A 14435-nucleotide genomic window follows, 5' to 3' on the forward strand; every position below is an offset into this window, starting at 1 on the left:
ACCAAGCTTTTGGTCACTTTGTCTTAATGTCCATTTCTGTTGGCTGAACGTAAGTGAAGTGTCATCGGTTGTCTCTCGGAATCGAGGATGATGTCTGTCAGGCTTGGTGAGACTTCAGATGATTGAGGAGCCCAATTCTGAGTTCACATGTTCTTCCACAGTGAGGGCACATTGTTGTGCAGGGGAATGGAAATTGCAGCTCTGGGCTGGCTTCCTTCTCCTTCCTCTATCTCCGCTTTTCTGCCTCACTGTTGAGTTGCTGAGACTCAAAGTGCATTGTGCCTTGATGGACTAGATGGTGCCATGCCAAGTGATCGGCAGCATTCTCTTCCCAGTCAGTGGTGTTAATGCCTCCATGCTTTAGGGTGACCTTGAGCGTATCGTTATACCTTTTCCTTTGGCCACCCTTTAAATGTTGGCCAATGGAGAGCTGTGAGAAGAGAACCTGCCATGGGAAGCAGTCTTTAGGCATCCGGAGGCAATGGCCTGTCCATTGGAGTTGGTTCCACAGGAGCAGGGCTTCAATGCTGGCAGATGCAGCTTCATGGAGGCTTCATGGACATTAGTCCGGTGGTCCTCCCATTTGATCCCCAGTATACTGGGGACATCTTTCAACATCAAAGGTGCTATATAAATGTCAGTTGCTATCATTGAATAGCATAGCAAAATTTTTAACAAAAGAAATAATGATTTTTTTGGTGACCTCTTGCATATTAATTTGTGGCAGTGCACAGATCATCTGGAACTCTATTACAACCGTTACAATATCAAATACAAACATTCTTGTATGAGTTAGGCGTTGATATTTATTTGTGCTGGAAGGGTGGAGAGAGTAGGCAGTGGTGGGGTGGGGGTGTGAATAAAGATTGAAAGTTTGGAATTCAGTACAAGATCTGGAGCTTTGAAAGTGATTTAAAGGAAATTTGTTAATTAGAAACAGTATTTCTATTTAATATATATCACAAGTCACTGATGTTAATCAGCTGGGTTCTATTATCACCTCAATATTCCATGGGTCAGAAGGGAAGAAGTCAGTTAGAATTTCTTCTCCAGACTGCAATTCAGTGATTGCTGCTGAAAATTGTACACGTGGCTGTTGTGCAGTGAAAGGATTGGAGTTATTGTGATCTCATAATTGAATGTTTGCTGACACTATGCAGGGTAAAACATGAAACATGGCCACTTGGGCAAGAGATCAGAGGACTATTGGTAATTGTGGAATGCTAACCCAATAAGAGACAGATCTGTATACAGAGAATGAGAAAGATCTGGGCAAAAATAGCCCAGTAATCCTTTAACTTGATATCCTAGTGTCTGGCAATTCATGAAAAACATTAACATGATTTGTGAATTCTTCATTGGAGCAGTCCTTCAAATGGATTATATTAAAAATACTATGTGAAAGCAGCTTCTGCAGTAGACTAAATACAAATGTTTGTCGCAGCAATAACGTAATCTTGGAGAGAATTACCATTTTTGCTTAGGCTAAGAATGCAGTGAATAATCACTATCTAATGGCTGCCAGATTCTCCCCCATATCCATAACTTTCTCTGCTCCTGCAGTACTTTGTTTCAGCCTGTGCTTAAACAGGGTACTAAACAACCTAACATTTTTTTTCTTTCTACTAATCAAGCTACTTGCATTCTTTGTAATTATTTCTCAGTAAAATTGTGCATCACAATTGCTAGTCTTTAGTGCAAGTGTACTTGCTATCTTTATCTACAATTACAGCAAACAGGCAGATCCAGATGGAATAAACCACTCCAGGAATTTCAATGGGCAAGTTCTTATAGAAATGATAGATAGGTAGAATGGTTTCAAAGCTGAAATTGTATCTTGTGGATTGGATGACAGTTATGGCAGCTTTGCTCTCATGGTTTACACCACCGGAACCTCCAGACTGGATTATTGCCATGTTATCTCTTCCAGGCATCATATCTTTATTATGTAACACTAAGTATTATATATATACTACCTTGAACTGTCTCCTCAATGGTAATATGTACCATCTTCTCAGTGGTTAATTGACTTTGCTTGGATTGATTTCTGGTTTTAAAAAAAATTCATTAAAAACCAAACAAAACATCATTTAGAAATTGGGGCGAATGGTAAAATTGGATTAACCTCGATAGCTGTACATGGAAGTAACTATGCTTGGAAAAAAACATGTTGTTGGCTGTTGGTTTATTTAAATATAACCAAATACCAGGCACAATTATGCACTTTTTTTAAAAAGGGAGCCTCATCACCCATGTCCTATGAAAATCAAAATATTACAAAGGATTCAAATTGAAGTGAATATTACTTTGTAAATTATTTCAGTTGAGCTTTTATTTATCCATAGCAAGTGCGAACAATAATGGTGGAAGTTCCTTAGATGAGTTATTGAGCCCAGCCATCACAATAAAGCAGCATAATTGGTCAACAACTGAATAAACAAATGCCCCAAATACTATATCTACTGATACAAATTTATACGCTCATGCCTGGTATCTCCTCCAACCACATCCCTAATTAGAATGATTTGTAAACGATTAGCAGGTGGTGATTAAATTCAATCTTTAACCCTTTTCCACTGAAAGCAAATAAATGGGGGTTAAAGTTCCATTGAAATATTGATATTCATGACATTTCTGGATTGAAAAAAATATAGTTAAATGGAAATATCATGACTGCATAACCAGGATATCAGTTTGTAATACTGACCTTAGTAATAGAAAATAGTTACAAATCTATAATTATTACACAGTAATACATTAGTATGATCACTGGTTAAATAAGAGATGACTTCAGTTATGCAGTGATAAATTGATTATTGGCAAGTGGTTAACACTTGAGGCCATTCTACAATGAGAAGAAAAATACAACAGGCACAGTGAAATGCTGTTTTAACAGTCATACGGGAAGTTCATGATGGAGGGTTCCTTGTAATGTAGGGGTACCTCATGAGTTCTAATTAGACCTGCAATTTTACTAGTAGAAGTAAAATTTTGATAAAGGTTTACCTGAGTAGAAATTATAAAAAATTCAATATGTTCCATTTTTACTTTTTTCTAATCTCCCTTCTCAAACCATTGCTTTTTCAATGCTCCTTTAGTGCTGACTATTTAGAGCTGTGGTAGACTGTGCTGGGATGAATGGCCCGTTGAGATTGTCTCTATTTCCTCATATGACAACACAGCATACCTATGATTAGGAAGCTACTATCTGATGGACCATGGCACAATCCCAAGAACTGGTTCTTACCACAGCATATCTGTTTCTGAAGAGAGAAAAGAATGCAACATATGGTGAGGAAGTAAATAGGTGAGGTTAATCTTTCAAAACTACGGTAATCAGCTTGTTAGGTTTAATGGCCATTTCATTTTTCCTTAAAATAATGTTCTTATCCCTCTCGTCATAAGCTTTAAATATATGGTTTGCTTTAAACAGATTTACACTTAATCTGTAATTACAAAAGAATCTATAGAATTTGTGGAGTTGAAACTCCCAGATGAGACTGCTGATCTTTGAAGCCACTGAAAATCACATTACTATTTAAGGAAGCTCAGTTCAAGTACTTTGCAGGTTGCATGCGGTAACTGAATTTTTATCTGTCTTAATTTATCAAAGCTATCTTAAATGTTATCAAAAGGCTGAGAACGCTAATCTACAATTGGACTATAGTTTGTGTTTCAATTACAAGCATCAACGAAAGGACCAATCGGTGAATGTTGACCTATTTGATTGTGCTCTTGTTGCTGTAGCAGTTTAGAGGGGAATTCCTGTTTGATAAAATGTCGTGTAAAGCATTTTTATTACATCTGGGAGTTAACCACTTGCTAGTTTTGAAGGATAAGAATAGAACATTTAAAAATTGAATACCAGCAAAGTTCGAGTTTGTCACAATCGATTTCCTGTGCATTTTGTGATCTTGTGTGAAGCCACAATTTTTTTTGCATGTAAGTTCAACAGAAATGATGTTGGAAAATTAGATGGCGAGGAAAATGGGCAAGGACCTGGTGTCAGGGGTTCTTACAGCATTTTCCAATTCAAGGGAAAACGCAGCTTCTAATTTCCGATGCAAACCCAAATGAGAATCTCACATATGTCCAACGTAGCAGGGAGCTCTCGTGGTGAACAATCTGTCTTCTGGCAATACAAACAGCCTTTCTGTAATCGTCACTCCGCATTTTGCTGCAGTTTACCCCCAAAGCTAACATGGCAGACTTTCAAATACTTTACACAGAGGCTTGTAGTCACATGTGAAAAACGCAGAAGAAAGTTACAAGGCAGATATGTTGCAATGTGAAATAAAACTAAAGCAAAATATTGCAAGTGCTGGAACTTGCATTGTGCAAGGCTGGCGCAACTACAGTTTTTATCAGCTCGTGTTTTGCGGTACATTTATAGTTTGACAATTTTCCGTTTAAATATTGGAAAGCTATTTGAGCTGGGTCTAACTCTAGATTTTTGAAGTTCAAATGAATCAGGCGAAGCATTGTGAATTCATGTATATCTGATACAGTCCTGAATTTATAATATATAGTTCACACCCAAGAAAACCCCCTGTATTTATTTCTCAAGAAAGAAAACTCACATTATTAGTTCCCAGGATGATGTTTCTTGGAAATAAAGTAGTCCGCTCTACAAGGAAAAAAAATACACCTTCATCCTGTTAAAGTATGCTTTTAGTTCCTCTGTGGTTTCTGAGTTGAGTTTTGAGATGTTAGGATTAGCGTGGCTTCAACTGGAAATCAGCAACGACCCCTAGGAGGAGTCAGTCAGTCAAATCGGCCAGCCTGTCTCTCTCTATTACACTCACTCGGATGCAGCCGGATGAGTTTTAGTTCAAGATGGATTTTTACCCTGGATTCTATTTACAGCCAAGCTGCTGAACTAATCGGAGAATGCGGGACCCGCTCTGTAAACACAAATAAGCTCAAGATCGACTGTTTTGCACACACGGATTTGGCTCCAAGGCGTTTCATTCGTATGTGTGTGTGTTTTTTTGTATGTTTGTTTGGCATACGGAATCCAGACCCCCGAAGCGAACAGGCATCATCATGGCAACGTGCGCTTTGATTTGCCCCATCAGCAGCCTGATGCTGCTGCTCCTGCTGCTCAAACCCCTGGGCGTCGGATCGACCGCCCCTTATACGGACCAGTCTGGTTTTACAGACTCTACCGACTTGCCAGTGAATTCTAACGCTGAAAGCACACGCTGGGAAGAGGTGAGCTTTCCGGAAAGCTCGCAGCCCGGCTGGAGGACTCACAGACCCGGGACGGACTCACTCTCCACTTCGGACTCAGGCTCCGATGATCGCCGACAATCACCTTCTCAGCCCGCTGGTGGTAAGTCAACCGCTATGGACAATTCCCTCCCCACTACAACCGCACTTTACTGTGGACTTCACACACCCATCTCCAACACCGCGACTCACACCAGCAGCAGCTGCACGTGTTTTTATCCAAAAGTAACTTTTGTTTAGAAACTTACTAACCCTGCTTCAGCTTTTGCACTTTTCATATCTCCTTAGGTGACAATTTAGAGTTAGAAATCGGCTGTCTTTAATATTAACCTAGAAAAGTCTGTAGTTGATATGTGTTTGTGGGTTATACTAATACATTGCTCCCATATTGCTAACAAGTGAATAAAGTGGTAGGCAAAGAACGCCAAGTTTGCGATGTTAGAATTTAATGTTGTCTAAATAGAGGAGCCCTGGTCAAAACATTAAAAGCCCTGAAACCTACACGCAGACTGGGGATGTCTCTCATCAGTCGGGAGCTTTATGATCAGCTCACCAGTGAAAGACCAGTTATGGCAGAGTTTCATTTAAGTCCCCTTAAGAAATTAATAGAAATTCAAAAATATATATTTAAAAGTGTTTGTAGTGATCTTTGTGCCAATCAAGTTTTCGTTTGTGACAAGCAACCGAATGTACTAAGGATTACCAGAAATTTTAAATCTTGCAGAATATTGATTATGTCGATAGATTTACTTTCTTTATGATGTCCTGTCCCTGACCATTGGCCTCGTTTATCTCTACGTTTATTTTGGTGGCGCAGATTCAAACAAGGCTCTTTACCAGATGTTATTAGCACCTGTACGTCAGGTATTTCCTTAAATGAACTGTGATCGTTTAAACTTACGCTGTTAGGCTTGGAACTTCCTTAATTAAGAAACTGAATGTGAAATGTAGACCAGAAACAGAAGCTGGAGACGACGGCTGTCTGTACATGTGGAGGGAGCAGACAACATGCCCTTTCAGGTAAAAGACCCTTCATCAGACGTGCTGAACATTCCAGTTCAGATTTCCAGCATCTGTAGTATTTTTGTTTCGATTAATTTGAAGGTACATCCCTCTAGATTGTCATATATCCTTTCATACATGCAAATGAACTTTGAGTTACATATTTATTTCAGAGGTCAGTACAATTCAAACCATTTGTGTAAAATAAACTACCTATGCAGTGGGTATGTGAAACCATGTGTAGGTGGAAGTGATGGATGAGTATGGTGTGGATGAATATATTGTCACTTCAACTTAGCATAAACTTGTGTCATGCTCTATGAGTTAATATTTTCTTTTGAACAAAATATATGAATTAGAGGCTCCCCAGATGGATTTGTTGATAAAGTCAGCATCATGAGCCATGGTTCCCATCCCTGATCCGTTGTCCAGTGAGCCCTATGGGAAAGTACATCTGTGAATATCAGGTGAAGAATGTATGGACTCAGCTGTGATGCTCCCTACTTTCTAATATCCTAAACCACTGTCTGAGGTCACACATTAAACTTGGCCCCTTGGGCAAGGTGTCAGAGGGCAAATTATGCTATTGCATACAATCCCCCAGTGTGTAAGCACTCAAGGGGAAAAGATGCTAAATAAGTGATTGTTTGGACAGTGTGAAGCATGCCACAGTTGGCAACCTAGCTATTGGTTAGCAGACAGATTGCATTGGTGATTTCACTACAGAACAATGATGCTAGAAGATTCTTAGATCTGCTTTTTTGCACATTTAAAAACAGAAATGATATGCAGCTTAGGTTGAATACTGTGGTTTTAGAATTTCTGACTAGGGATCCTAACAGCAAGTATCTGGAAAGGGTAGAGATCACATATCTCCCTAGAGAAGCCTGACGGCAGCACAACACTCCACAAATAAAGAACCTGCACTTGTATAATGTTTTTCATATCTTCAAGATATTCCAAAGTATTTTGCAACCAATGAAGTATGGAGTTTTGAAGAATGGTCGCTGTTCTTTAGCTAAACATGCTAACCATGGCAGTGGAATGGTAATGCCACTGGACTAATAATCTAGAGGCTCAAGCTAATACTCTGGGGGCAGGGTTTGAATCCCACCACAACAGCTGGTAGAATTTAAATTCAATTAGTTAATAAATCTGGAATTGAAAGTTAGTCTCAGTAATGGTGACCATGGAACTAACATCAATTGTTGTAAAATTCGATCTGGTTTACCAAAGGCACATAGGGAAGGAAATCTACTGTCTTTACCTGGTTTAGCCTACATGTGACTCCAGACTTAACTGCCATCTGAAATGGCCTACCAAGCTACTCAGTTCAAGGGCAATTAGGGTTGGGCAACAAATGCTAGCCTTGTTGGTGATACCCACAGCCCTTGAAAGAATTAAGAAAAACAATTTGCATACAGTAAGATCTCATAATTATATTAATGCCCAGTTAATCTGGGTTGTTAGTGTTGTTTGAGGAATAAATATTGGCCAAAACACTTCTTCTCAAATAGTGCTGTGGGGATTTTAAAATCTCCACCTGAACTGGCCAAATTAATATCCCACCCAAAATGCAATCAATACAAGACTCTTCTCCGTGCGGCACTGAAGCCTAAATTATATTTTCAAGCCCTTGAGTTGTAATGATAAAACTACTAGCATGGAAAGGGGTCAACTATCTCTGAAAACCTTTAAGGAAATATTGATGCACCTTCTAATCTGTCACAATGGGGTGTCCTTGATATACCTATACTACATTTGATCACTAACATAAAAAGTTATCACCAGTCTTGGCTAACTTCTCAGCAATGGGCAGATTATCCTCATCCAAAAGCAGGCAGAGAAATTTCACTGTTTCTAGCAAAATAGATACCTACAAATTAAATATTTCTTCCAAGATCCTGCCAAATTCCGCATCTCAAATGTAAACAAAAGCCCTGGGAATATACCCCCACTCCCCTGCCAGACACCAGCCTCTACACCCTTTGCATCATTTTCATCTCCGTGTGAAAAAAGAATATACAATTGGGATCTGGGAATGAGATCCAGATTGCCAAGTAGCAAAGAAGGAATGAAGAGATATGAGAAGCAGACCCTACTACATGCAGCAGAATGAGCAAGAGCCTTCTCAAGAAAATACAATACATTTTGCCCACACACAGTTGCTTCTGAAATTCCACTCCTGCATGGGACATGACTGTTGGAAGGGCATCAAAGATGATGTTCATCTTTTGCTTTTACCGCAAAAATTAATCATGTTGGGGAGAAGACTGGGAGGAGATGAACAACATGGCAGACCTGGTAATTCCTGCAGACATGGACATTTGTTGATTGGAACTATCCATTGAAGAGAGAGTTACCTTGTAACAACTAAATTAGCATAACTCTTATTCTTGGTTACAGGAAGACTTAGTGGTCTAACTGGCATATATCTCATGAATACTTCATCAAACTGTGTTATAGGGAGAGTTGCATTTCTGGAATGGCTAATGTATAGACTCTGCCTTGAGTTCTAGAAGTTCCAGTTGCTCTGCAGCTCTTTTCTGGAACTCAGATCACTCCAGATAATAATGGTTCAACCCAAAATTTAATGGCTGCCTCCAGAAGCCCCACAAAAGGCATTGACAATACTTGTCATGATTCGTCTCTGTATTGGACAGGATCTTTAGCCCAGCCCAGGGACCAAAGCCAAAATTACCTTATCCCCAAACAGCATGCTTTTCATCAATCAATGTGACCTCTCTGATGAGATTGGCAATTTAGTATAGAATCATTGAAACGTTAGAAGCAGAATTGAAATTTCTCTGAATGATCGTCAGGAGAAGTCTGAACTGTACTGAAGACTCATGACTGAAAAGACAATATGCTAACACACACAAAGTCCAGTATATCTATTTATAGTCTGGATTTTGAAGATAAGATTAATGCATTTTTGTTGGCCAGGGTGAACTCAACTCACTTTTTAATTAATTATTAAGGAAAAACTCACATCTCTATTTTTTGCAGTTGAAATGGACCCTGGTCTCCAGATGTGAAGGACAGTGACAGGTTATAATGGTTATGGCTGCAATGCACTGGGCCCACTTTAGATGTTTCTTTATTTCAGCGACTAGGCATGTCACCTGATACTCTTAAGATAACTCCAGAGGTTGCATGGACAGTTGCATGTAATTGTGAAGTCAGTGTTGTACAGATCATTTATTGTGACCTACTTAATTAAACACATTTGAACTTGTACAAGGGGATGTCTACAAAGAGCACACAAGGTCAATTCCAAAGTTGGTCATTATTGTAATATTAAAGATCAGAAAATTTTAAGACACATGTTTCCCAGCAGTCAGGTTCAAGTTGTAACAGAAATGTCTCGGAAAGTTGAGAGAAGCCAAAGAGGCAGACTTTAGTCTCCTCTACTATGGTGCTGACATATTGTAATGCTTCTAATAGCTCTTGAATTCTTACTTACTATTGTAATACAGTGACCACTCCCTTATTATGTTGCCTTTGGGAACTAAAGGAAAACTATGCTTCAGCTGAGTGAATGTTCCACAGCGGATTTCTTGTATGCTTTATTAATTAATAAACTATGTATGTTATATCAAACAGCACTGATACAAATAGGTTATTCAGCTGTAGGGAAACTGATGTGTAATTATTTTTTTGATAATGGTTTAGTACTACATCCTTGTTCTGTGGGGTGATATTACAAAAACATTTAATTTAATAACAGTTCTAATGTTATGTGCATCAGTTGTAAATATGATAAGGAAAAACAAATCTTTAATCCCCAATCATTCATGCAACTCCGATAGCAGAGTAAATTATTTGTATTCTGCGCAATTACCACTCTAAGTATTACCAAGTATTAAATAGTTGGCCTTGGTTTAGTGGTAGCACACTCACCTCTGAGTTAAAAAGCTATGGGTTTAACTCTCACTCCAGAGATCTATATTCATAATCCACACTGAAAGCTTAGTGGAATTGTTGGAGGTGCAGTCTTTTAGATGAAATGTTAAATGAAGACTCTAACTGTCCTTTCAGGTGGTCATAAAAGAATCCATTGGCATTACTTGAAGAAGAGCAAGAGAGTTCTCCCCACTGACTTGGCCCCTTTTTATACTTTAACATTGTTACTCAAAATTGGCTGCCATGTTTCCTACATTACAACAGAGACTACACTTCAAATGAACTTCACTGGAAGTAAAGCGCTTTGGGATTTGAGTCTCATTGGGATGAAGTCATGAAATGCAGAGTTTTTTACTTTGCAACGCTGGAGTATTATATACAGATCAGTTCACATGATGCAGAAGAAACAAATACAAACGGCACTTTGAAGCTTTCACTGTTAATACTATTTTTTTCCATTTTAAAGTTTTGCTGTTTAGCCCCGATCAAAGTTCTGCTGACCCTATATTCACTGGCCCAAAGAAAGTATCTCCTGGTACCAAATGCAGACCTAGTGTGGTGCCTGCAGCTTTATAAAAACAAGATGTTCCATAGATTAGTACTGCATCTGCATTGTTGCATTGGGTACGAGGTTGTAAAATATGGTCAATCAGCTATTTTATTGTTTCCTTCTTGAGGACTTGTAAATGTTACAGCAGTGGCTATTATGTAGGATTTTTTTTTTCCCTTCAAGTATTGTGAACTAATCAATCCAGGCTTCCCTTATGGAAAGGTACTTGTTGGTCAAGCAATGAGATGCTTTGGTTCCTAGTAACCTGGTGGTTTTTAGGCAGTTGACTTTTACATTAAATATTTTAACAAAAAGCAGAACTGAACATCTAGGAATTAAATTGTATGGTGCAGAACTGCCCCAATTGCTTCATGGAAGTATCTCAGTAATTGGTTCTCTTGAAGATGTTTGGTGTGATTCCTGAAACAATAGTGTCATTAGCCATGGAGGGACTGGTTCTACTGACTAATGGAATGAGGTAGTATTGAGGTGCACGGCAGTTGCACATCAGTTTTCCTCCATTGTGTGAAATGATAAATGAACTCTAATACTTTACAGATGGCAGTGCAACCTATTGCTTTTGCTGACAGTCGGCTGCAGTGTGGACCAGTGGGCATGTTAGCTGCTGTAATAATTGCTAAGTCTGTTTTATATTTTAGCGTGATCTGTAGGGAATGGCTTATTAAATGTCCGTCCACTTGACTAGATGTTCATCTTAAAAACCAAAAAGTGGGTTTTGTTAGAAGCTCCTGGATGGATTATGTTGTCACACAGAAAAGTTGCTACTTAAGTTATAATCTTTTTTCAGGCTCCAGGCGGCAAATTTTAATTTGTATACATTCCTGCTAAATGGTGCTCTTCTGTTCTGGGGGAGGGCTCAGGGAACAAGTTTAGAATTTTATATAAAACAGTGCATTCTAGTTAATTTACAGGTATAGATTTTTAATATTACGATAATATGTGTTAATTTATGTGAAGTCATGACGTGCTGATCATGATAATATCTTGAAACAAACATCCAGGGTTACAATAGTAGAGGGTACTCTGGAAATTGTCTCAAAATTGTTGAACCGTAGAAATATTGAATCATAGAAACATTCTGCACAAAAGGACGCCATTCAGCTTTACTGGCTCTTTGAAAAAGCAGTTGTGCTTAGCTCTACAACCCAACCTTTTGTTTGTAGCCCTGTAAGTTCCTCATTCTCAAATACCTGTCCAATTCCCATTTAAATTATTTAAGGAATCAACTTCCAACACTTCTTCAGATGGAGAATGCAAGATCCTGACAATTCTATGAATGAAAAAATTCTCCTCATCTAGATCTTTTATCAGTGAATTGCATCTGTGACCTCTATTGACCCACTCTGTAGAGGGAGTAGTTTATCTCTGTCCACTCTATCAAAACCTCTTATCATCTTGAAAATCTCTTTTTCTGTCACTTAACTTCCTCTGTTCCAAGAACTGTCCAGACCTTTCCAACTTCTCTTCATAACTGAAGTCCCTCATTCCTGGTAACATTCTTGTAAATCTCCTTTGCAACCTCCCTAAAGCCTTTATACCTTATTTGAAATGTGTTGCCCTGAACTGTGTACAATATTCCAGCTGAGATCTAACCAGTGATTTATAAAGTCCTAGCATAACATCTGCTTTTATATTCTATTCTTCTATTCCAAGTAGATTATATGCTCTTTTAACCACCATATCAACTTTCCATTCCATTTTTAAGTTGCTATTTGTTTGTGCATATGGACACCAAGGTCGCTCTGCTCATCTACACTTTTTAAAATCATAGCATTTATAGGGCACTAACTTTCCACATTAATCCCCCAAATTCCGAAAGTTTTCAAATATTAAAGGGAACAGATAGGGTAGATAGAGGGAAAGTATTTCTGCTGGCTAGGGAGTTTTGGACTGGAGGGCAGATTCTGAAAATTAGAACCAGGCCTTTCAGGAGAAAAATTAGGAAACACTTCTACATCCAAAATGTGGTCGAAGATTGCAACTTTCTTCTGCAAATGACAATTGATGCTAGACCAACTGTTAATTTTATATCTCACATTGACAGCTTTTTGTTAACCAAAGCTATTAAGTGACTTGGGCAAAGCCAGGTACATGGGTTAAGGTTGCTGGTCTGTCCTCTCTGTTTTCTTATGTTACATGCCTTTGAAATTTGCTGAGGAATTTGCGCATCTAAGTCCTTTTTACAGTTTTGAGCTCTATAAAAGGTTCCCCTCTGCCCCTCAACTCAAGCCAATTGTTTCAGTCCTGGAACCATCTAGAATATCTCTCCTATTTAGGATACCAGGCAGAATTTAATGCCCACCACCGCGTACCCACCACCCCCTCCAACCCACCCAGACATAAGTTACGATCTAGATTAAGATTAAGATAGATCTATATTAATGACTTGAATGAAGGGACTAACTGTATTGTACCCTAATTTGCTGATGATACAAAGATGGATAGGAAAGCAATTTGCGAGAAGGATACAAAGGCTGGAATTTCCCAGCAAACCCCCCCACCCCCCCCCAATGGCGGGTTCCCCCACAGCTGGGCTGGAAAGCCATTGAAATCTCCATTCACATCGGTGGGATCTTCCGATCCAGCTGGTGTGAGGGGCTTGAAAATTCCAGCAAAAGAGTCTGCAAAGGGACATAGATAGGTTAAGATAGGTTGAGCGAGTGGACAAAAATTTGGCAGATGGAGTATTATGTGAGAAAATGTGAGGTTGTCCAATTTGGCAGGAAGAATAGAAAAGCAGAATATTATTTAAATGTAGAGAATCTGCAGAATACTGTGGTAAAAGGGATCTGGGTGTCCTTGTGAATGAGTCACAAGAAGTTAGCATGCAAGTACAGCAAGTATTGGGAGGACAAATGGAATGTTGGTCTTTATTGCAAGGGGGTTGGAGTATAAAAATAGGGAAGACTTGTTAAAGCTGTACAGCCTGCTCCCGCTCAGCTGTCCCGACAGGGAGAATGTTCTCCCCAAGATTCTGAGATGGCTTAACAGGGTAGGTTCTGAGAGGATGTTTCCCCTTGTGGGGGAAATCTAGAACTGGGGGTATAGTTAAAATTTAAGACAGAGATGAGGAGGAATTTCTGCTCTCAGGTGGTCGTTAGTCTTTGGAATTCTCTTCCATGGGGAGCAGTGGAGGCTGGATCATTAAATATATCCAGGGCTGAGTTAGATTTTTGATCTCAGGGGAGTCAAGGGTTATGGGTCAGGCAGGAAAGGAGTTAAGGCCACAATTAAATCAGCCATGATCTTATTGGATGGCAGAGCAGACTCGATAGGTCGAATGGCCTCCTCCTGCGCCTATTTATTATTATCTTATGATCTTATGTTTAATCTGGCGAGAGAGTGTGTGGTGGACCCCCATTGCTTTCCCAATTCCCGCAGTCAAGCTCCCGCCTGGGTGGTTTCCTACCGCCACTGGTATGTAACCAGCGCCGGGCAGGGCACTGAGAATCTGGGGACCCTGCCCAGAATACACTGTCGTGTTTGCCAGCAGTCTACTGGGGGAGAGGGGATCCCTCATTCATGGGCACTCTGTGCCCTTTTGAGGGACACAGCATTGAGAAATGGGCCACCACCCTGTCCTTGTTGTCAAACCCCCTCCCTGACCCTGGGCTCCCTGCAACCCCCATACCGGCCACACTCATGTCTGTCTGGAGATCGATGACTGGTCCCTCGTACAAGCTTAAGTGTAATACCAGCAATGGCCACTGCTCCTGATGAAGCT

At 39.6% G+C, this 14435-nt stretch overlaps 1 protein-coding gene across 1 annotated transcript in view; it reads left to right on the plus strand.

The window, feature by feature from the left end:
• The first annotated feature begins 4796 nt into the window (after positions 1-4796).
• heg1 (heart development protein with EGF-like domains 1) overlaps positions 4797-14435 on the plus strand; it is a 116983-nt gene continuing 107344 nt past the window's right edge. Inside the window, exon 1 of the mRNA XM_041200236.1 lies at positions 4797-5335. Within this exon, the coding sequence (XP_041056170.1) occupies positions 4996-5335 (340 nt within the window). The 5' untranslated portion in view covers positions 4797-4995. The remainder of the gene's footprint in view (positions 5336-14435) is intronic.

The sequence above is a fragment of the Carcharodon carcharias genome, chromosome 12 (assembly GCF_017639515.1).
Source record: "Carcharodon carcharias isolate sCarCar2 chromosome 12, sCarCar2.pri, whole genome shotgun sequence".
NCBI lineage: Eukaryota > Metazoa > Chordata > Chondrichthyes > Lamniformes > Lamnidae > Carcharodon > Carcharodon carcharias.